General features: G+C 39.5%; 1 protein-coding gene across 2 annotated transcripts; it reads left to right on the top strand.

The window, feature by feature from the left end:
• The first annotated feature begins 222 nt into the window (after window positions 1–222).
• LOC117597960 (NACHT, LRR and PYD domains-containing protein 4-like) lies at window positions 223–16,900 on the top strand. 2 transcript variants are annotated; one of them, XM_053237028.1, is made up of 9 exons: window positions 223–566; window positions 1,027–1,143; window positions 2,535–2,589; window positions 2,757–2,961; window positions 3,249–5,022; window positions 8,281–8,454; window positions 14,880–15,053; window positions 15,758–15,934; window positions 16,081–16,900. In XM_053237028.1, the coding sequence occupies exons 1-9, from the start codon at window positions 514–516 to the stop codon at window positions 16,115–16,117; spliced, it is 2,766 nt and encodes a 921-aa protein (XP_053093003.1). In that variant the 5' UTR covers window positions 223–513; the 3' UTR covers window positions 16,118–16,900. The 2 variants fall into 2 exon arrangements, 1 of the variants encoding a protein (XP_053093003.1); XR_004578699.2 differs by lacking the exons at window positions 15,758–15,934; window positions 16,081–16,900 and adding an exon at window positions 9,149–9,244 and having other exon boundaries at window positions 14,880–15,004.
• Window positions 16,901–21,950: the final 5,050 nt, after the last annotated feature.

Below are 21,950 nucleotides of genomic sequence, written 5' to 3'. Positions count from 1 at the left end.
GACACATTTCCCTGTATATTATATGTATAATCAGTGAGCTGTATACTGAATTTAATCCTCCAATATCACTGTATTAATGCATTAAGTCCCATTAAGTGTTTCTTTAAAACAGTTTTCTATGGGAGAGAAAACACTTAAAGTAAAAATATTGTCCTTCCACTTCGATACCTGTCTGCGTCACTGCCCCTCCCCCTCTGCAGAATAAACAGGTGTCAGTGAAAGTGTAACTGAGCAGCTCCATTTTGTGTCGAGGGGAAAATAAACCATTTCAGGAGTAAAAACACAGTGAGTATCTAAATGTAAAGCTATAATCTATAAACACACTGAAGTGACACTAGATGCAGAAGAGTTTTGTGGGTTTGTACTGAAGGTTTAATGTACACAGGTTGTTTTAGGACTTGATACCGTGACTATTTCCTGTAAGTGAACTCTGTGCTGATACAGGGTTTGATTTAACACACCGATGTTGGAGTGAAGTAAACGTGTGTCCTGCTGTAATCTGGAGAAGGAGACATGACCTCCAACATGAGTGTGTCTGGAAAACAGGACTTAAAGAAAGACGAGAGGTGAGTTACTTTTCCATTCACCAGCAATAAATACACACCGTCTCATGGGAACAGATCTGTATCTCTAAACACTCACTAGTTAACAGAGGAACTAAACTTTGCTTTAAGGTGTTTAATAGCAGTGAATATATCACTGATCTGATGTAAGAACAGTTTAGAGAAATCATTCACTGAGAGAAGAGTAAAAAGGACTGTGTAATGTGTAGTATAAGAGCAGCATAGCTTTGAGTCAGTGAACTCTACAGGCTTTAAGACCCAGCTGAGTCAGTTAGCTGTGATTGGGACTCCTGACATCAGAGTAATTCCTGAGGTATGAGGTGAGTCTCCTGTTTGAATAAGTGTGCAGACTGTAGCTGAATTAAAAAGATGGAATTATTGGTGTTTAATGATGAACACATTGTTTAACAGTGCTGAGACAGCAGAGTATTAATTATTGCTGATATTTCTGTTGTAATTCTAGAATGATGGAGGGAAAGAGATCAGACTCACCAGAACCCAGCTGTGTGTCCATGAAGAGTGACGCGTCAATGGATCCTCCAATTAACTTCAGAGGCAGAGACAGTTCTACTGATGTGAGGTCAGTATAGTGAGGTGTTTTACGGCAGTGTTCCACCTGATCAAACTCACTCGTCTCATTATGAAGCCCTTCATGAGCTTTATCAGGTGTTGAAGCAGTAAAACACTAAACTGTGCAGTGCTGCAGCTCTCAGACTGGCAGTGAGGAAAACTGCTTTAAGAGTTCAGTTCAGCCTGCAGTCCCTGAGCTGGAGGGTCTGTGGTGCTACAGAGGAACATTTACACCTGGGAAATTAATGACAATATAAATATTTTATTCATTCATTCAATATATTTGTTTCTAAATATGTTAGTGTCAGTTAGGAAATCCTGAAATCAGTGTATTGTGTTAAGAGGAGAGTGTTAAAGGTGCAGTAATTGATTTTTCCATGTACACATCACCTAGAAATTTGCAGTACATAAAAAAAACAGTGGTCATGGCCTCAGGACAAGTGTATTATGTGGCTGAAAAAATAAAACCCGTTTGGAAATCTGCCTTCCAGACTGGAAGTGTTTGGCCTCGTGTCAGTCATCTTATAGACACTCCCCAATGTCCCTTCGCTCCACCCACATCTCAACTTGTTTGGAGATCAAAGAAATATCAGCAAAGCCTGTAAGGGTTGCCACCTTCAGGGAGGAAAAATAAGGGACAGGTCTGTAAACACAATCTGTAAGCTTTGAACTGTTTCAGTGGCCTGCTTTACATAACAAATCCAGTAGACAGATTTTTAATCATGGATAAGGAATAAGTAAATGCTTTGGATTAAACACCTTGATACTGTAATGGTAGATAACTATATAGCTATGCTACCAATGCTAATAGCAATAGGTTTACCTGAAAAATCACTGAGAACTCGTTATAAATAAACGATGGTGCAATAAAAGCACTCTTGACCATCCTCATAAATCACTATGAGAGTGTCACTTATTTCTAGTGCTATAACTAACAGCTAAATGCTAAAATCCTAATATCATCCACCTGGCACACTGGAGAAACGAAGCTCTGAAGCTCACTGATGGAACAAGCAGAGTATCTGTGTAACATGATTAGACAATAATTCACTCAGCCATCCTGTATATAAACTAGCCAATAGCCATGCTAGTCACTGTTGTTAAAAGCTAGTGAAAGTGTTTTAGCTGTAAAAGAGAACCACAGATGAGCTCCAGCGTTGTCCAGCATTGAGGCGTCGAGTGGAACAAAAAATTAAAAATGATCTAGTCAGTTGGAGAAAGCTTTTCACTTTATCATCATCATTTCCTTATTATTCTGCAGTGTCTTACATTTATGCTGTGTATTATTATTCTTACTACTCAACTGCTCGTTATTATGCATTTCCCCACTATTCTGTTATTCTATCATCATTATTATCATCATATAGTCCATATTACATGATGTGTTTTGTTTGTTCACAGACCACAAAAGAAGAAATCAAACAGCAGCAGAAATCAGTTGGAGTCCATATTCAAGGTGTGTGTGACTTGTGTTGTTTAATCAATCTTCAGCAGAATTATGGGTAATCAGACAGTTGTACCTGTGGTAATAGACACAATTTTTTTTTCTTTTCATAAAATAAAAGCATCTCTCACTGTGTAACATTATAATATTTAGATCTGTTACTGTGTGTTTCTAACCAGGAGCTGGAACACAAAGTCATCACTCTGATAAAGAATGAGCTGAAGAGGTTTAGGAAGCTCCTGAGTCCAGATTACCCAGCATGCACTGAGAGGGAGATGGAGGATGAGGAGGATCTGCACAGTGTCAGAGAGGGAGCGCTGAAGATCACACTGCACGTCCTGAAGAACATGAACCACACAGATCTCGCTAATACACTGCACACCAGTAAGAGCTCTGAGTCATGACTTTATTCCATCAGGTTCGCTTTAGAGAGAGGAAATTGTTTTAGATATTTACACTTTTAGTTTTAAGTTTGATTTTAGTATCATGTACATCTGGTGCTTTTCTGTTCTGTTCATGGTCCAGCTTGTGGTTACTCTGTACAATGGTCCTGTTCCTTCAATAATATTTAGTACATGAAACAGGAATGAACAGCAGCATTTGAAAGAATTTTACATTTTAAATTGTGCTCAGGGATTTTGCATTAAAACATTATTTCTTTTGTTTATTAGAGTCTGTGGTCTCTGTGTATCACTCAAAGTTGAAATCCAACCTGAGAAAGAAGTGTAAAAGAATTAATGAAGGAATCTCACAGCATGGAAGCTCAGCACTTCTGAATGAGATCTACACAGAGCTCTACATCACAGAGGGTTGGAGTGGAGACGTCAATAATGAACATGAGGTGAGACAGATCGAGACAGCGTCCAGGAGACCAGCAACACAGGAGACACCCATCAAATGTAATGACCTCTTTAAAGACAAGTCCATCAGAACTGTGCTGACTAAAGGAGTTGCTGGAATTGGAAAAACAGTCTCTGTGCAGAAGTTCATTCTGGACTGGGCTGAAGGAAAAGCAAATCAGGACGTCTTCTTCATGTTTCCACTTCCCTTTAGAGAGCTGAATTTGATGAAGCAGCAAAATCTCACTCTGATGAATCTTCTTCATCACTTTTTCCCAGAAATGAGAAAACTACAATTAATAGACTGTGACTCCTACAAAGTGGTGTTGATCTTTGATGGTCTGGATGAGTGTCGACTTCCTCTAAATTTCCAGAACAATGAGAGATTGTGTGATGTGACAGAGTCAGCCTCAGTGGATGTGCTGCTGACAAACCTCATCAAGGGGAATCTGCTTCCCTCTGCTCTCCTCTGGATAACCTCTCGACCAGGAGCAGCCAATCAGATCCCTCCTGAGTGTGTAGACCAGGTAACAGAGGTACGAGGCTTCAGTGATCCTCAGAAAGAGGAGTACTTCAGGAAGAAGATCAGTGCTCAGAGCCTGGCCAATAAAATCATCACACACATGAAGTCTTCAAGAAGCCTCTACATCATGTGCCACATCCCAGTCTTCTGCTGGATTTCAGCCACTGTTCTACAGAGAATGTTGGGTGAAGCAGAGAGTGGAGAGATCCCCAAGACTCTGACTGAAATGTTCACACACTTCCTGATCTTTCAGATCAAACACAAGGACCAAAAGTACCATCAGAAATGTGATCCAGATCCTCAGCAGATCCGAGAGAGTATCCTGGCACTGGGAAAATTGGCTTTCCAACAGCTGGAGAAAGGAAACCTGATCTTCTATGAGGAAGACCTGAGAGAGTGTGGCATTGATGTCAGAGAAGTGTCCGTGTACTCAGGAGTGTGTACCCAAATCTTCAGAGAGGAGTTTGGGCTTCACCTGGGGAAGGTGTTCAGCTTTGTACATCTGAGTGTTCAGGAGTTTCTGGCTGCTTTATACGCATTTCTGTCCTTCATCAGCAGAAATGTAACAAAACAACAAACCACTGATCTGTCTGATCTTTTCAGAAAGTCGAACATGTCTGATTTCCTCAGGAGTGCAGTGGACAAGGCCTTACAGAGTGAGAATGGACACCTGGACCTGTTCCTCCGCTTCCTTCTGGGTGTCTCACTGGAGTCCAATCAGACTCTCTTACGAGGCTTAATGCCACAGACAGGAAGCAGCTCTCACCGCAAACAGGAAACAGTCGAGTACATCAAGGAGAAGATCAGGTGGAATCCATCTCCAGAGAAATCCATCAATCTGTTCCACTGTCTGAATGAACTGAATGATCATTCTCTAGTGCAGGAAGTACAAACTTACCTGAACAGAGGAGGTTACAATCGTCTCAGTGGAATCAGTCTCTCTCCTGCTCAGTGGTCAGCTCTGGTGTTTGTGTTACTGAACTCAGAACAGGAGCTGGATGAGTTTAATTTGAGTAAATATTACCCATCAGAGGAATGTCTTCTGAGGCTGCTGCCAGTGGTCAAAGCCTCCAGAAAAGCAGAGTGAGTATTTTTATTTATAAATGTATTACTGCATGGTTTGTTATTTTAATGTAACACTGAACTGCACTGTTTGGATTAATGCTTGCTAATAGTTACTTTAATCGTCTTTAAATTAACACATTTAAACGAACACCTTATGTCTGTACTGAGGACTGAGCGATACAGACAAAATCTTATATCACAATATGGATAATTTCACATCTTGAAAATTTATATATATACAGTTCTGTGCAAAGGTCTTAGGCACATGCAACGAAATTCTGTAGAGCAAAGATGCCTTCAAAAATAATGAAACTAAATGTTTTTACATTAAAAAAATCCTATAAAGAGCACTAAACAATAATAAATGAAACAAAGTCGATATTTGGTGTGACGATCCTTCACTTTAAAAATAAAGCAGTATCTGAGGTGCAGTGTGTGCAGTTTTATAAGGAAATGAGCTGGAAGTGTTACTGAGCATCTTGCAGAAGCAGCCACAGTTCTTCTGGAGACTTTGACTGTCGACTCGCTTCTTATTTCTGCAGCGAAACCCAGCAGCCTTCATTATGTTTTTATCTGAAAAGTGTCTCTTATGGAATCTGCTGCTTTCTTTACTGACATGCAAACATTTTTCTTTAACATTTCATTTTGTGCTGGAAAACTAATGTTTGGAATCTAAAATGTTTTTGTGCTGAATCAATAATGTAGAAGTCAGAAAATAAACATCTATAACAAAGTTTGTACTAAAAAAAAAAAGGCACCTAAGACTTTTGCACAGTACTGTGTGTATATATATATAAAATCAAGGGCGTTTCCTCCGAGGAGGCAAGGGAGGCAGTGTCTCCTCAAAAAATTGGATGAGAAAATAATCGATATTGCAAAAATAAAACGACGCAAATATTACTAAAAATGACATTAAAAGTATAAAAGTCACTCGTTTTTATAAAGTAACACTGTCTAACAGCGACACCCGCAGGTACAGTTACAGCGGAGGCACGCCTCCCCTCAGCCCATTGACTTATAACAGAGACCCCATAACATGCCGTGGGTTGAGTGGGGGTAATTGAGAATGAATGGGGGAAAGTCATGTGAGAGGAGGCAATGCCTCCATCGCGCTACAATTGGATATGATCGTTCTATAAATCCTGATTTCGTGTGAGCTGTCTGTACAAAATAACTGCATGCAATTAAGAACTTAACAGCTAAATACCCACCTCTTCCATGAACAATTAACTAACTCGTGACTTGTCCCCACTGGAAGAAAAAAATAATAATCATAAAAGAAAAATATCGCTTTATATTCCATCTTCCTATAAATTATATTTACTCATTTGTAAGATGCTTTGGATAAATGCGTCTGCTAAATGAATAAATGTAAATGTAAACACATTTCTGAACTAAACACCAGTGAAAGGCACGTTTTCTTTTCTCCTTTTATTTGAAAGTGACATTGAAGAGAACTATGACAAATAAGAGCATGAAAAACAAAACAATATGAATACAAAATGTAAAAAGTAAATATAAAAACACTATTTCCCTTCATGTGCCCTTTACGTACAAGTTCCCCATCTTTTGTTCTGTGTAACATAGTGTAGTGGGGAGTTTCACTCTGTCCTGCTCCTCCATGCTTGTTTTTTTCCCCACATTTTCTCGCTAATGTAGTCACGTCTGATTCCCACTCTCCAGTTCAGTCTCCTCTATCATACGACCCTGTCCCCTACCAACTTCTGACACAAGTGACACCAACCGCATCTTTTCAAACTGCTCATTCAACATAACACACTTGGAGGAAAGCGGTATCTGCCCACTTCCACATGCATGAGCTCACAGACGCCCATGATCAGTTAGTATCACTGTGATTGATAGGGGAGAGAGAGTATGCCACCCCTCCCTCCCTGTGAGCAGGGACTCACTTGCTCACTTGGACTCCAGGCCACTGATGTCTGTGGCATCATCAGGACTTAAACTCAAGATCTCTGGAAAATAGGCTGAACACTTTTCTGTTGCTCCATTCAGGAGCGTTTGTTTACTAGCACACTGCTAGTAGCTCCTAGTGCTGACATTAGTGACATAAATCAGCTGCCAAAAGGTGGCTTTTACTACATTGCTGATACAGAGGATACAGGAAAATATCTATTAGTAGACATTATTAATTATTCTATTTTCTCATCCTATGATATGTATCACCATATTGCACAGCCCTATCTGCACTGAGCAACACGTGAGAGAGAATAAGGACGCTTTCACATCTAATTTGTTTGGTTTAGAAAGATCAAACTTTCTCTTTAGTTTGGATCTGTTTGGATGTATCTGACTCCACCTGTACTCGGGTCCACACCAAACACCTAATCCAGTGTGTGTAAAATCAGAGGTCTCGAGGTGACAGATTTATAACAGTACGAGCACAGAGAACAACACACACCAACTGTTTTACCGTCTCTGTGAAATTCAACATATAACTGTCACACTCTGCTCCGACACCACACCTGCACTTCCGCATTCCAGCCGGAGTTTTCATCCCGCATCCACATCCGCTGTGCGGAAGCGCGAGCACACCTGTTCCCCATTTCCCCACTGACTGCTACCTGTATAAATAAGCTACACGCCTCCACACAGCGCTGGGTTATTGTGTGTCTGTCTTTTAGTTATTGGAAATATTTCATTGGAATTATTCTCTGTGGGTTTATCGGTTCAGACCTGGTTTGTTTATTGGCTTTGATCTTGTTCCGTCCTTCGGATTTTACGGACTTCCTGGTTCCTGACGTCATCGTGCTGCGGGTAACGAGACTGTGTTCGCTGTTGTGGATTTCTGGCGGTGGATTTAGTCATTGACTGTTCTGTGTACACGACCCTATAGACTGAGACCTGGAGTTTCCCCACACCTCCACCTGCCTCTAACTCACTGTAAAGTACCACTAGTACTGGCATGTTATTAACTGGTAGTGTACAGTTCTATAATTCTTTATTTTCTGTAATAAAATGCACTATATCTGCAGTGTTGGTTGTAGAAACTTGAACACAGATCAGAGTGTATTGTTTATAGGCTGCTCGCTCTCACATGTGTGTGTTATGTACATGACCTAATGGTCTTATAATAAACTGTAGCTGAGAGATTGTGGAGTGCAGAAAGACGTCCCTGCTCCTGTAAATGTGCTGATGTGCTGTCCTGTCCTCTGATTTGTGTGTGTGAGAGAAACACACTGACATTTCTGTTACATGTTAAACTTTAGCTGTATTATGGCTGTATTTGTGTGTTTGATTTCATCATTTCTTTTCCAGGCTGTGGGAGTGTAATCTGACAGAGGAAAGCTGTAGAGTTCTGTCCTCAGTTCTCAGCTCAAACTCCTCCAGTCTGAGAGAACTGAACCTGAGTGTCAATAACCTGCAGGATTCAGGAGTGAAGCTGCTCTCTGCTGGACTGGAGAATCCACACTGTACACTGGAGATACTGAGGTGTACACACACACACACATAAAAAAAAAACATTAAGTATGTTAATAAATGTCAATTCCTAATAATAATGCTACACAACCTGAAAATAAAATATTAAAACCTGAAAAGTCATTAAGAAATAAATACATGTAATCAAACAAAGTATTGAGTAGATCATTAAGAGATAAATAGTGGTTTTAAGCATATAATCAAGAGGACTAATTAAAAGACAAGGTAAATAAATGTGTTTAAGCTGCTTTTTAAATATATTTAGTGAAGGTGTCTGATGGATATACACTGGGAGTGAGTTCCACATCCTGGGAGCAGCGACACTAAAAGCAGCTTCACCGAGCTGCTTCTTCTTCTTAAAATTCACCTTAAGGAAGCCAGCATTTGTTGATGTTAAAAATGATTTGGGGTGAAATCCATCAGGCATTCTGCTAAATACACAGGTGCAATGCCATTAAGAGTTTTAAAACTAATAAGAGCACTTTAAAATTGACTCTGGATGTCACAGGTAACCAGTGCAGTTCCTCCACAATAGGAGTAATATGGTCTCTCTTTAGTTTGTGTTAGAAGCTGAACAGCTGCATTTTGTACTAACTGTAATGGATAAATAGTAGATAATAGTAGGTAAAAAGATGCATGGATGTGTTTTTCTGAGGTCACATTTAATAATTTGAGGAAATTTTATAATGTTCCCCAAATGATTAAGGTCAAATTTAGAGATATTATTGATGTGAGGAACAAAGCTGAGATCAGAGTCGACTGTTACACCCAGATTTCTAACCTGTAACCAGCTCATTTTTCAGTAAGTATTCTCTTTTCTGTTTATCTCCTACAATTAATATCTCCATTTTATCCTGGTTTAACTGCAGAACGTTCTGTAGCACGCAGTCAGATATTTAATTCAAGCATGTAATCAATTTGTTAATTGGCTCTTGATTACTCAGTGACACTGATATATAAAGTTGTGTGTCATCAGCGTAACTATGAAAACTGATTTCATGTTTTTGAATGAGTCTACCAAGAGGTAACATGTAGAGGGAGAAAAGCAAGTGTACTAAAATAGATCCTTATGGAACTCCAAATGAAATATCATATTGTCTTGATGAGTGACTTCCCAAATTATCATAAGACTGTCTACCACACAAATATGATCTGATCTAGCTTAGTACTGCTCCTGAGAGACCTACCCAATGTTCAAGTCTGTGTAGAAGAATATCATGGTCTGCAGCTTTCAATACTGTACTTAGGTCAAGAAGAACAAGAATGGAAATGTGATCAGATCATTTAAAACCACAGCCACAGATCATCTAAAACCCTGACCAAATGCGTGCACACCACAGCTCACTTGTAAGAAAGTGGTTTAATATGAAAGGTAAGAAAGAGATCTACACGGTACCCAGGTGATCATGGACACCGAGCATCACACAGAGAAACTGCTGTGTTTATAGTTTAAAGTGTCTCAGTGACTGTTGGTCAGAAATTTCTCAAATTAATGCACTCTTCAGCCTCTTACGCTACACTCAGTCACTTCTTTCTGTTTGAAACGTGACAATAACAAGAAATCCAAGCACTGATAAACTTGGACATGCACAGGAATGGCACAAGGTTGTTGTGTTGGTTAAATTAGTGCTCTAAAGTGTTGAACAGCATTTAAAGAAGATGCCGTGACAAACAGAAGTGATTTATAAACCAGCGTTCATCCTCCAGAAAATTCTTACTGGTCTCTAAATATCTAAATATCTCTAACAGTGTGCTCTAAATCTTCTGTCAGCTGAGGCGTTTGCAACGTGTCAGCTTACTGCTATACACAGACAGACGGGGCCCGTCCTCCTTTATACAGATGCATTTCTTCTGTCTTAATGATCGAATGATTCGTCTTATTTGTGTTAATTTAGGAATTTGTGTTAATTTAGGAATTTGTGTTGGCTTGCTATTTAAATTATTTGTTTCCTATTTGACATTTCTTTAATTAATGCCATTAATATGAAACGGAGTTTCACAAAAGTTTCATTAAATTGGTGTGTAATTGAATTAAATAGCGTAATCTGTTTATAAAATCACAGTAACATACTGACAATTGCATGATTTGAAGCTGATCATTCAAGCTTCACTGTATTTAGTTTTATTTTATCTGTAAGTTGACACAAACTCAGGAGCTCTTGTCCCCAGTGAGACCCCTAGCACACAGGAACAGGAGTCCAGTGTTGCTATTCCCCAAGCTCCAGCTCAGTCCAGAGCTCCTCCATAAGTGCCTGATGAATGTGAAAGTAGAGGACAGTGAGGTGTTGGTGGAGAAGCTCTGGGTTGAGGGTCAGAATAAAGACCAGATAAAACAGCTCTGCACATAGATAAAGAGCTAGCTCTTGTGCTGAGTGGCCAAGCCCATTTAACTCTGATCCAACACCTCCTCAACCTTTTCTCTCAACATCTTGTAGATGTTCCACAACATTACATTTTTAATTTACACATTAAACATTTCCTGTGTAAATGCTCTTACACAGGTTTTATGAGTAAATTCATTCATATCCAGTGTGATAAATGAGACCCAGTGTTTTATAGGAGTCTTCTTCTTTTGGCTTTTCCCTTCAGGGGTCTCCACAGCGAATCATCACTCTCCACCTATCCTTATCTTCTGCATCCTCAACACTTGCACCCACTAGCTTCATATCCTCATTTATTACCTCCATATACCTCCTCTTTGGCCTTCCTCTTTGCCTCCTGCCTGACAGCTCCATGTCCAACATTCTCCTACCAATATACTCACTCTCCCTCCTCTGAACATGTCCAAACCATCTTAATCTGGCCTCCCTAACTTTGTCCCCCAAACGTCCAACATGAGCTGTCCCTCTGATGTACTCGTTCCTAATCCTGTCCAACCTTGTCACTCCCAAAGAGAACCTCAACATCTTCAGCTCTGCTACCTCTAGCTCTGACTCCTGTCTCTTCCTCAGTGACACTGTCTCTAAACCATACAGCATGGCCGGTCTCACCACTGTCTTGTACACCTTCCCCTTGATTCTCGCGGATAGAAAAATATCACGCAGCACTCCCGACACCTTTCTCCACCCATTCCAACCTGCCTGCACTCGCTTCTTTACCTCTCTCCCACACTCTCCTTTACTCTGGACTGTTGACCCCAAGTACTTAAACTCCTGTACATTCTTCACCTCTTCACCCTGTAATCTTACTGTTCCACTTCGCTCCGTTTCATTCACACACATGTACTCAGTCTTACTACGACTGACTTTCATTCCTCTTCTCTCCAGTGCAAACCCCCACCTCTCCAGGTTTTCCTCCACCTGCTCCCTGCTCTCACTACAGATCACAATGTCATCTACAAACATCATTGTGCAAGGAGACTCCTGTCTGACCTCCTCTGACAACTGGTCCATCACCATAGCAAACAGGAAGGGGCTCAGAGCCGATCCCTGATGCAGTCCCACCTCCACTTTGAACTCCTCTGTCTGACCTACAGCACACCTCACCACTGTCCTGCTCCTCTCATACATGTCCTGCACCACTCTGACATACTTCTCTGCTACTCCTGCCTTCCTCATACAGTACCACAGCTCTTCTCTTGGCACCCTGTCATACGCCTTCTCCAAGTCTAAAAAACACACAGTGCAACTCCCTCTGACCATCCCTATACTTCTCCATCAAAATTCTCAGAGCAAAGATTGCATCTGTTGTGCTCTTTCTGGGCATGAAGCCATACTGCTGCTCACAAATTTCCACTACCTTCCTTAACCTAGCTTCCACTACTCTTTCCCATAGCTTCATTGTATGGCTCATCAACTTTATCCCCCTATAGTTGCTGCAACTCTGCACGTCACCCTTATTCTTAAAGATCGGCACTAATACACTACTTCTCCATTCCTCAGGCATCTTCTCACTCTCTAAAACCCTGTTAAACAAACTAGTTAAAAATTCTACTGCTGCCTCTCCTAGACACTTCCAGACCTCCACCGGGATGTCGTCAGGACCAACTGCCATCCTCTTCAAAGCCTTCCTAACTTCATCCTTTCTAATCTTATCTTCTTTCTGTTCCACAGAGGTCACCCCTTCTACTCTTTTTTTTCCCCTCTCATTTTCTCTCACCCTTCCATCTCTATCCTTAATAACTCTAACTTGCTGCACATCCTTCCCATCTCGATCCCTCTGTCTAGCTAACCTGTATAAGTCCTTCTGTCCTTCTCTAGTGTCTAACCTAGTGTACAACTCGTCGTATGCCTCCTACTTGGCCTTAGACACCTCCCTCTTCACTCTGTGCTGTAGCTCCTTGTATTCCTGTCTATTCTCTTCAGTCCTGTCCATGTCCCACTTCTTCTTGGCTAACGTCTTCCTCTGGATACTATCCTGAACTCCCTCATTCCACCACCAGGTCTCCTTCTTTCCTCCTTCCAGCACCTGTCTTCCTGTCACCCTGATCACCTCTGCTGTAGTTTCCCAGTCATCTGGCAGCACTACCTGACCACCCAGAGCCTGCCTTAACTTCTGTCTAATGTCCTCACAACATTCCTCCTTTTTCAGCTTCCACCACTTGGTTTTCTTCTCTATCTCTATCTTTGACCTTTTCTTCTTACAGACCATCAAAGTCATCCTACACACCACCATCCTATGCTCTCTGGCTACACTCTCTCCCACTACCACTTTACAGTCACTAATCTCTTTCAGATTGCCTCTTCTACATAGGATGTAGTCTACCTGTGTGCTCCTACCTCCACTCTTGTAAGTCACTCTATGCTTCTCCCTCTTCTGAAAATAAGTGTTAACCACAGCCATGTCCATCCTCTTAGCAAAGTCCACTACCATCTGTCCTTCAAGGTTCCTTTCCTTAACTCCAAACTTGCCCATCACCTCCTCATCACCTGTGTTCCCCTCACCAACATGTTCATTAAAATCCGCTCCTATCACCACTCTCACCTGTGGGAATACTTTCTATCACCTCATCTAATTCACTCCAGAATCTCTCTTTCTCCTCTAACTCACAACCTACCTGTGGGGCATAACCACTAACAACATTCAACATCACCCCTTCAATCTCTAACTTCAGACTCATCACCCTGTCTGACACACTCTTCACCTCCACAAACTCCTCCTTCAATACCACACCTACCCCATTTCTCTTACTATCCACACCATAATAAAACAGCTTGAATCGTGCTCCTATACTACGAGCCTTGCTACCCTTCCACCTGGTCTCCTGTACACACAGTATATCCACCTTCCTTCTCGCCATCATATCACCCAGCTCTCTACCTTTCCCTGTCATAGTACCAACATTCAGAGTTCCTATTCTGAGTCCTACACTCTTTCCTTTCCTCTTCTCTCTGTCTATGCACTCTCCTCCCTCCTCTACTTCTTCAACCAACAGTAGCCCAATTTCCACGGCGCCCTGTAGGTCACCGGTGCAGATGGCAATCGTTGTTAACCCGGGCCTCGACTGATCCAGTATGGAATTCAGAGTACTGACGATTCGCATGTTTTAATTTGGCAATGTTTTACATCGGATGCCCTTCCTGACGCAACCCTCTCTATTTATCCGGGCACAGAAGTCACTGGACTGTGACCCCCATGGCTAGATTCCAGTGTTTTATAGGATTAAAAAAAAAATTTAAGTGTGTATTTTTATAAGGTGTAGATTAGCATTGTTTCTGATGTTGAGCTTTGTGTGTGTGTGTGTATTGGGGTGTTACGTGATTTGGATCTGTGTGTGAAAGATTAAGGTCCAATGAACAATGAACTGCAACTGTTTTCCATCACTGTGAAAAATCAGCTTTGTGTTAATACTGAAATATCTACATCACTTCTCACATCAGAACAAAGTACATTTATTTCTACAGTGTGTAGATCAGTGTACATTACACACACATTTACTTTAATAACATGCCAGTACTAGGCGTACTTTACAGTGAGGTCAATAAGCCAATTTCTCTGATGTTATCTGTCCTCATGGAGCTGTTACCATTTTATAGACCTGTTTCTATTGTTCTGTGGGAGCAAAAATATTCCAGAAAATGTTTGTAATGGAAAGTAAATGTGTGCACAATGTACACTGATCTACACACTGAACACACTGTAATGAAGCAGTAAAGGACAGTGTGTAAATGTGTAAATGTTCTCCAGCAGAACTTTCCCCAGAGCTGCTGAACACACTGTATGAAAAACTCTCTGCTAGAAATAAAGAGACGTGTTTGTTCAGAGTGGCCTCTCTCTTATTATCTTGTTTCAGAAAGTTAAATACATCGTCTCATATGAGCTGAGACACATGGATCTGTCCAAGAGCAGTCCAAGTTTATACACAGGCTGTTCATTTTATATTTTTATCCTGACATTAGAACCTTGTGTTCAGGTAGATAGTTTATTTCCCAACTGATGGAAACACCTCATTTCACACTCAGATAAATCAATCAGACACTTCATCATTTCTCTTCCAGGCTGTGTGACTGTAATCTGACAGAGGAAAGCTGTAGAGTTCTGTCCTCAGTTCTCAGCTCAAACTCCTCCAGTCTGAGAGAACTGGACCTGAGTAACAATAAACTGCAGGATTCAGGAGTGAAGCTGCTCTCTGCTGGACTGGAGAATCCACACTGTACACTGGAGAAACTGAGGTATACACACACACACACACACACACACACACACAGATGTCAGATTATCAATTTGTCCCCAAATATTACATACAGAAATGATTGTGTGTTTATGTAGCTGTAACTTTTAGAATATGATTTAAATGTTTGTAAGAAACTGAAATATTTGTGAGAATCAGATTTACTTTCTAGATTAATTCTATAGTAATAAGTAATTGATTAATTAATTAATTCATTCGTTTGTTTGTTTGGTTTGTTTCTCTTTTTCCCCTTTTTTCTTTTCTCGTTCTCCTCGCTGATTAACCCCTATCCAAATAACCAATCAGAATCATGCACGTTGCTAGGCAACCCCCCTTTTATCCACTCTCACCAGCTTTGTACTTTTCCACTCTCTTTTTAAACAATGCAATGAAGTTATCTTAAAACGAATGAAACAAAACTTTTTATCTCCACGAACTTTCATGAACTAAACCTTACTTACAAACTGCGTTATGTGTACGAGTGTGTTTCCAAGTGCATATATGAACTACATTTTTAACAAAACTGTATATGCATGAACATGTACACACTACATTTTAATGGGGTTACATAGTGACCTGATATATTTTCATTGTTGTGTGTGTGAGATGGAGAGTAAGTGTACTGTATATAAAGATTTTGTATAGTTCATGTTTTCAATGCTAAAACTGAGTGTGTTAAGTGTGAGAAGGTTTTCTTTCTTGCAGGATGTGGCGCTGCAGTATTACAGATGAAGGTTGTGCTGCTCTGGCTTCAGCTCTGAGGTCAAACTCCTCATCACACCTGAGAGAACTGAATCTGTACTTTAATAATCCAGGAGAATCAGGAGTGAAGCTGCTGTCTGATCTACTGAAGGATCCACACTGTAAACTGGAGACCTTACTGTGAGTTACTGACTTACTGCCTCTTTATTGTACTGTACTGTATGATATTGAATAATATTCACTGTGTAATATAATATTTTCTCTTTGTGTGTGTGTTGGTGTTTATGTTGATGTTGTTTGTTTACACTGATGCTCTTCTCTTTCAGAATTAAGGATTGTAAACTCATCAGGACTGGCATATGACAGGAGTTTCACCTCAAACCTCTTTTCCAGGATAAAGCAGTTTTGGTGAAGCGTTAGAACCCGTCCCACATTTCCAGCAGTTTGGGAGCTGAATCATTCATATTCAGATGTAGAAGTTGTTATTTTTAGCTCCATGTTTTTATCTATTTTTTTTAGTGTGTTTCTGCACAACAGGGATTCATTCGGTTTGTTGTAACATGACAGTGAATTTTTTTCTCCACAGATGATGGATTAAATCACAACTATAAATCATTTTTTTCTTATTTTTTGTTAAACTTCTGTTCATTGTTTGCTGGTGTGTTTTTAAAGGACAATTCTGGCATAAAACTAGAATTTAATATATTAATTGTCATGGTGTGGGTGTTCGTGCAATTAAATGAGAAGAGACGACATGCGAGCTGGATGCTGAAGCCATGAACTGGCTAACTTTATTTTCCGAACAACCCACAAGCCAAAAAAAACCTCTGATCTCTTAAAGGGGAAAACCTTACAAACACCGTATGTGAATTCTGTCACATCTTTAAACATAAGTCGCCACAATGGTGTGTAGTATTCTGTTGCATGGGATTGTATTGCTTACTGTCTGTTTTAGCAGAATTCAAGCAAAACTAAGTAATCATGTAATCATGCTAGCATTACAGTAGCTAAATGTGTTGTTGCTAACTTAACTTATTTGACTCAGTTTAATTTTGAAAGATGTACAGTTACTCTCTGCTTGCCTCATGTTTGTCTTCTTGCTGGCATAGTTCTAAAATTTAAATAAAATTATTTTAATTGAAAATACTCTGGACATGTATGTAACACTGTGTAACAGTAACTCAAAATCCCTATCTGTTGAGTGATTTCTGTCATAATCAGGAGGCAGTTTCCCCAGCATTCAAACCAGTAAATCTCTCTACAGTGTCTGCTGCGTCATCATAAGATGTACGATCTGTAAGATACAGTTAGACATGTTTACAACAGCTGTATCAATGGTTTCATTTTTAACAAGTCAAACCTTGAAGGCGGATGGGCGACAACAAGAGAAGACCACATCAGGTTCCACTCCTGTCAGCCAAGAAGGGGAATCTGAGGCTACAGTGGGCACAGACTCCCCCAAACTGGACAGTTAGAGATTGGAAAGATGCCAGTATGTATTCTTCCAGGCAACTGAAAATGAAATGGACATAACTGAGATTATATTTCATGAATCTACACCAAATATCCCAAAATATTTTGACAGTAGTGTAAGGCAGGCAAATATTAGTCTAATACTAATACTATCTGTCATTTCTGTAGGTATGTTGGTAGATTGTATTCAGTCTTAATTATTTGTTTTTACACCTGGAAATAACTTTAAACAACTTTTTCACCTCTCAGAGTATAATGAAGAGTATTTGTAATGAACATAGTTTTAAATCTCGATGAACCAATTTCAAAAGGCTGAAAGGTATAAATAACACACTGATCTGTGGCCATGTAGTTATAGAAGTCATGTAGCAAATCCTGATGTTTTTTTTTTGTCATTTTTTCTGCCTCCTCACTTCATTTAATATTTCACTGCTGCACTATTTATAATTAATCTGCCGTTTACATACACAAGGCCTTTATGTTATAAAGTCTGATACTGCACTGCTGTGTAATTATAGAAATATTTAGAAATTTCTTACAGTCATTATTATTTGGGTAAAATGTTCCTTAATTCTGTAAAAAGTTTAGTTTAACCATAATTACTGAATAATTCAAATTAGTTACTGAATGATATGTTTTAAAATGAATAACTGAATAACAATCCATGGATTTTAGAGGTTCATTTCACATATACTATAGAATAAGCAATGTTATAGTATGTGTGTGTAAATCTGTGTTATTGAGTGTGTTTCTGTGTGAGTGTGTGTGTGTGTGTGTGTGTGTGTGTGTGTGTGTGTGTGTGTGAGTGTGTGTGTGAATCTGTGTACTGTGTATCATCTGGTCCTCGGCTCCTGGCTGCCAGGATTGTTGTCTGGATGGTCGAGTTCCCTGTTTAAAGTGTGTTATTATGTACATGTATGTAAGGATTTAATAAAAAGGCATCATGCTCATTGGTTATTTCACTGTCATGATCCGCCCACTTCAGTTCATGAGATTTAGTTGGTCTATCAGTGTGGGTGAAAGAGAGAATGAGAAAGCCTGTGTGCCTCTGTGTATTGTTGCAGGGCTGGGGAGGAGGCCGCATTACCACTTTATGTTCTGTTTGGGGCTAAATGTTAAAGTCTGCAAACACTAACCTTTTACTAAAACACTGTCCTTTACAACACACACCTTTATTTTCATTAGCGGCCTCTGCCTTGTGGAAAGTTTTTACACAAGTAATCTCACCGTTCACCAACAGCTCAGATGCTGGAAAAAGCTTTACACCAAACCATTTCCACTCACTTCCACTGCACGACTAACAGTATTGTCTACATGCCTGAAAAGAAAAGAAAAAGAAAAGACTCCAAAACGCTCCTATATGCCACTTCACCTAAAAGAGTCGTTTGGAAGAATCGACTCCTCCTTCATGAACGGCACATCTCCAGAGTCTACACTGGGATTGGCATTTATAACCTTAACACGCTGGCTTTGCTTCTTTAGTGGTTTCTATTTTTATTAAAATTTTTATTTCATCCTAATTTTCTGCTCTTCAACTTGTGAAAAACACGTAAAGAACAAAGCATTGAACTAAGAGACACGTACAGGATGCAATGGAACTTTGGAATTCTCCCATAATGCACCTCGGCAAACAAACAAAAACAATAACAAAACATTTAAAAACATGATTTCTAATTGTGATTTTTAAGCTATTGTAATAAATATGAAATAATAATTAGATATTATAGTGAAATATTCATTACTACACTTTTTTAGCATGTACAATTGTTTAGAGGAGGATTTATTTATTTATTTAGGTTTTTTTTTTTTAAATATACCATGATCGAGAAGTGTAGTGATTATCTGCTCCATAAATAGCTTCTGTTTTCTTTTATCTCTCGGTGTTTGATTAAGGCAGCGCAAAGTGGTCTCTCCTGAAATGGGCAAGTGCCACGCCTTACCAAGCACCCATGCCCTGCGAATAGTCCCAGCTTGGCATGTCCCATTCCCCCTCCCTTTTACTTTTTCTTTTTCTTTTCTTCTTTGTTTTTTCCACTTTTTTCCACAGATGTAACGGTTGCTATAAGGACTTGGGCAATATCGTTTGAGATGAGGTTTGAAAAGCATTGAATTAGATTTCGGAGTCTTTACTGCCATCTACAGGAAAATGCACAAGTTCTCCATCTAACACCTGACTTTTCCCATCGAGAAAATCAAGATAAACATGTTTTTATAACAAGAACACATACTTGACATGGCCACAGGTAAGTGAGTACATATATACAACCGGGATGGGATATATATCAAAGATGGCGCCGTGCATGTGGCAGCCTGTCGCAGCAGCTCTGAATGTTTTTACATTGTTGTATTTGTTGTACTTTTTAAATTCTTTTTATCAGTGTTTGAGGACTGCAGTTTGATGTGTTTTACTGAGACTTGGTGGAATGAGAGAACGCCGGACAGGTGCGCTGTGGAGACTGGGAAGAGGAAAGGAGGTGGACTGGCACTGTTAATGAACGCTGGTGCTGCCCAGGACACATCACTAATACTCTCCCCACGTTTACTCAGTATGTGGACTGTGACACGAGAGACTATAAAACTTTGGACTTGTTATATGCACATGTGAGAAATGCCTATGGTTGTTCACCACTTCCTCCTCAGTTTGAAGATCATCTTATTTTCCCACTTGTGAGTCTGTTCCTAAGTTTGCTGTATCAGTGGAACAAGTAAGAAGTGGGTTAAGGAGAATTAAAAAGAAGAAATGTGCAGGCCCTGACGGTATTAGTGCTGGAGTTCTTAAAGGATGTGCTGATCAAATCTGTTGGGTTTCATTACATTTTTAATTTGAGCTTGTGCTTGGAAAGGGTACCTGTTTTATGGAAGACATCATGTGTAGTACCAGTCCCTAAGAAGATTAATCCCACTGAGTTCTCACATTATAGACCAATAGCTTTAATGGCTCAGTTGATGAAGGTTTTTGAGAGGTTGGTCTTAAATTATATTAAGCAGCTATTGTGTGCTGCTGAGGCTAAACTGCAGGTCGCTTACAAAACTGGTGTTGGGGTTGATGATGCAATTATCTATCTTTTATACAAATCTCTAAGTCATTTAGATACTTCAGGTAACATAGTTAGAATCACATTTTTTGATTTTTCTAGTGCATTCAACACTATCCAGCCTGCATTACTCAAGAATAAGTTAGAAAATGCTGGATTACACCAGAGTGTGGTCAGTTGGTTAATGGACTACCTCTCAAATAGACCACAGTATGTAAGGATGCATAACTGCGTGACTCCAGTAGTTACGTGTAGCACTGGTGTTCCTCAAGGAACGGTTTTAGCTCCGTTTTTATTTACTTTTTATACATCAGATTTCCAGTACTACTCCAAAAACTGTCATCTGCAGAAATTTTCTGATGATTCTGCAATTGTTGGCTGTATAAAGGATCATGATGAGAGTGAATATAGGGAGCTTTTAAAGAGTTTTGTGGACTGGTGTGAAACAAATTGTCTTAGGCTTAATGCTAGTAAGACTAAGGAAATTGTGGTTGATTTTAGTAGATATCCTCATCAAGTGGTGCCAGTGAATATACAAGAGTCAGAAATTGAGATGGTCACGTCATATAAGTACCTGGGTGTATATTTGAATAATAAGCTTGATTGGTCTGATAATATGATACAGGTTTATAAGAAGGGTCAGAGTCGCATTCATTTATTAAGGCAACTGAGATCCTTTGGTGTATGTCAGGTACTGTTGAAGACCTTTTATGATTCTGTGGTATCATCTGTGATCTTGTGTGCTGTTACCTGCTGGGAGGGGGATTGTTGGAGAAGGAGAAGAACAAACTCAGTAAGCTGATAAAAAAGGCAGGTTCTGTGGTGGGTTGTGTGTTACCCACTATTGATGTGATAGCACAGGATAGAATGACTGAAAAATTGGTCAGTATAATGAATCAAGATTGTCATCCTCTTCATGAAACAGTTCAAGCCTGTGTGAGTTCTTTTAGCTGAAGATTAATTCAGTTATAAGGAACGATATAAAAAGTCATTTTTACCGACAGCCATTAGATTATATAATCAATGTCATATTAGATGACTGATGTAGAATTTTAAATTGTATTTTGTACAACATGGTGTAGTGCGTACTTTGATGCTTGAAACAAGGGGGGCTGTATGAAATACAGTACTGTGCAGTATTTTTATTTATTATTTTTTTTACTTATTTTATTTTATCTATTTATTATGTGGTGAGCTTTGCTGTGACATGTGAATTTCCCTTTGGGATTAATAAAGTCAATCAATCAATCAATGAAAAGATTCTGAGAAACTCATATATAAAGCTACTTACAATGGATCAGAAAAAAAATCAAACCAAGATAAATCATATCAGAACTTTTTCCACCCTCAAAAGTGAAAAACCATCAGAAACATTTTAGGGAAAAATAGGAAGACATAAAAAAAAATGTTACAGTGATCTGGTTGCATAATTGGGGGTGTGGCTGTGTTCAGAATGAACCAATCACATTCAATCTCATGTTTATTCTGATTAAACCCCAAATAAAGACCAACATGCATTCATACATTTAATTTATTAAATCAATTCATTATTTGAACCAAATTATTTACTGCAAATGCAGAGAGTCAAGTTTGGAAATGTGGCCACACGAGAGTAACCAAGATCCATCCAGCACAACACACTTCACTCACTACACAAAAACTCTGTTTACCTCATAGCATGGAATAGT

This window comes from Pangasianodon hypophthalmus, chromosome 9 (assembly GCF_027358585.1).
Source record: "Pangasianodon hypophthalmus isolate fPanHyp1 chromosome 9, fPanHyp1.pri, whole genome shotgun sequence".
Taxonomy (NCBI): Eukaryota; Metazoa; Chordata; class Actinopteri; order Siluriformes; family Pangasiidae; genus Pangasianodon; species Pangasianodon hypophthalmus.
This window is presented reverse-complemented; position numbering and strand designations above follow the sequence as displayed.

Bases quoted from the DNA above. Each gene is read 5' to 3' on its own strand.
- LOC117597960 (XM_053237028.1), top strand. From the start codon at position 514: ATGACCTCCAACATGAGTGTGTCTGGAAAACAGGACTTAAAGAAAGAC. The intron at 1,144-2,534 runs GTCAGTATAGTG...GTTTGTTCACAG, and splicing joins GACAGTTCTACTGATGTGAG to ACCACAAAAGAAGAAATCAA. The intron at 15,935-16,080 runs GTGAGTTACTGA...CTTCTCTTTCAG, and splicing joins TGTAAACTGGAGACCTTACT to AATTAAGGATTGTAAACTCA.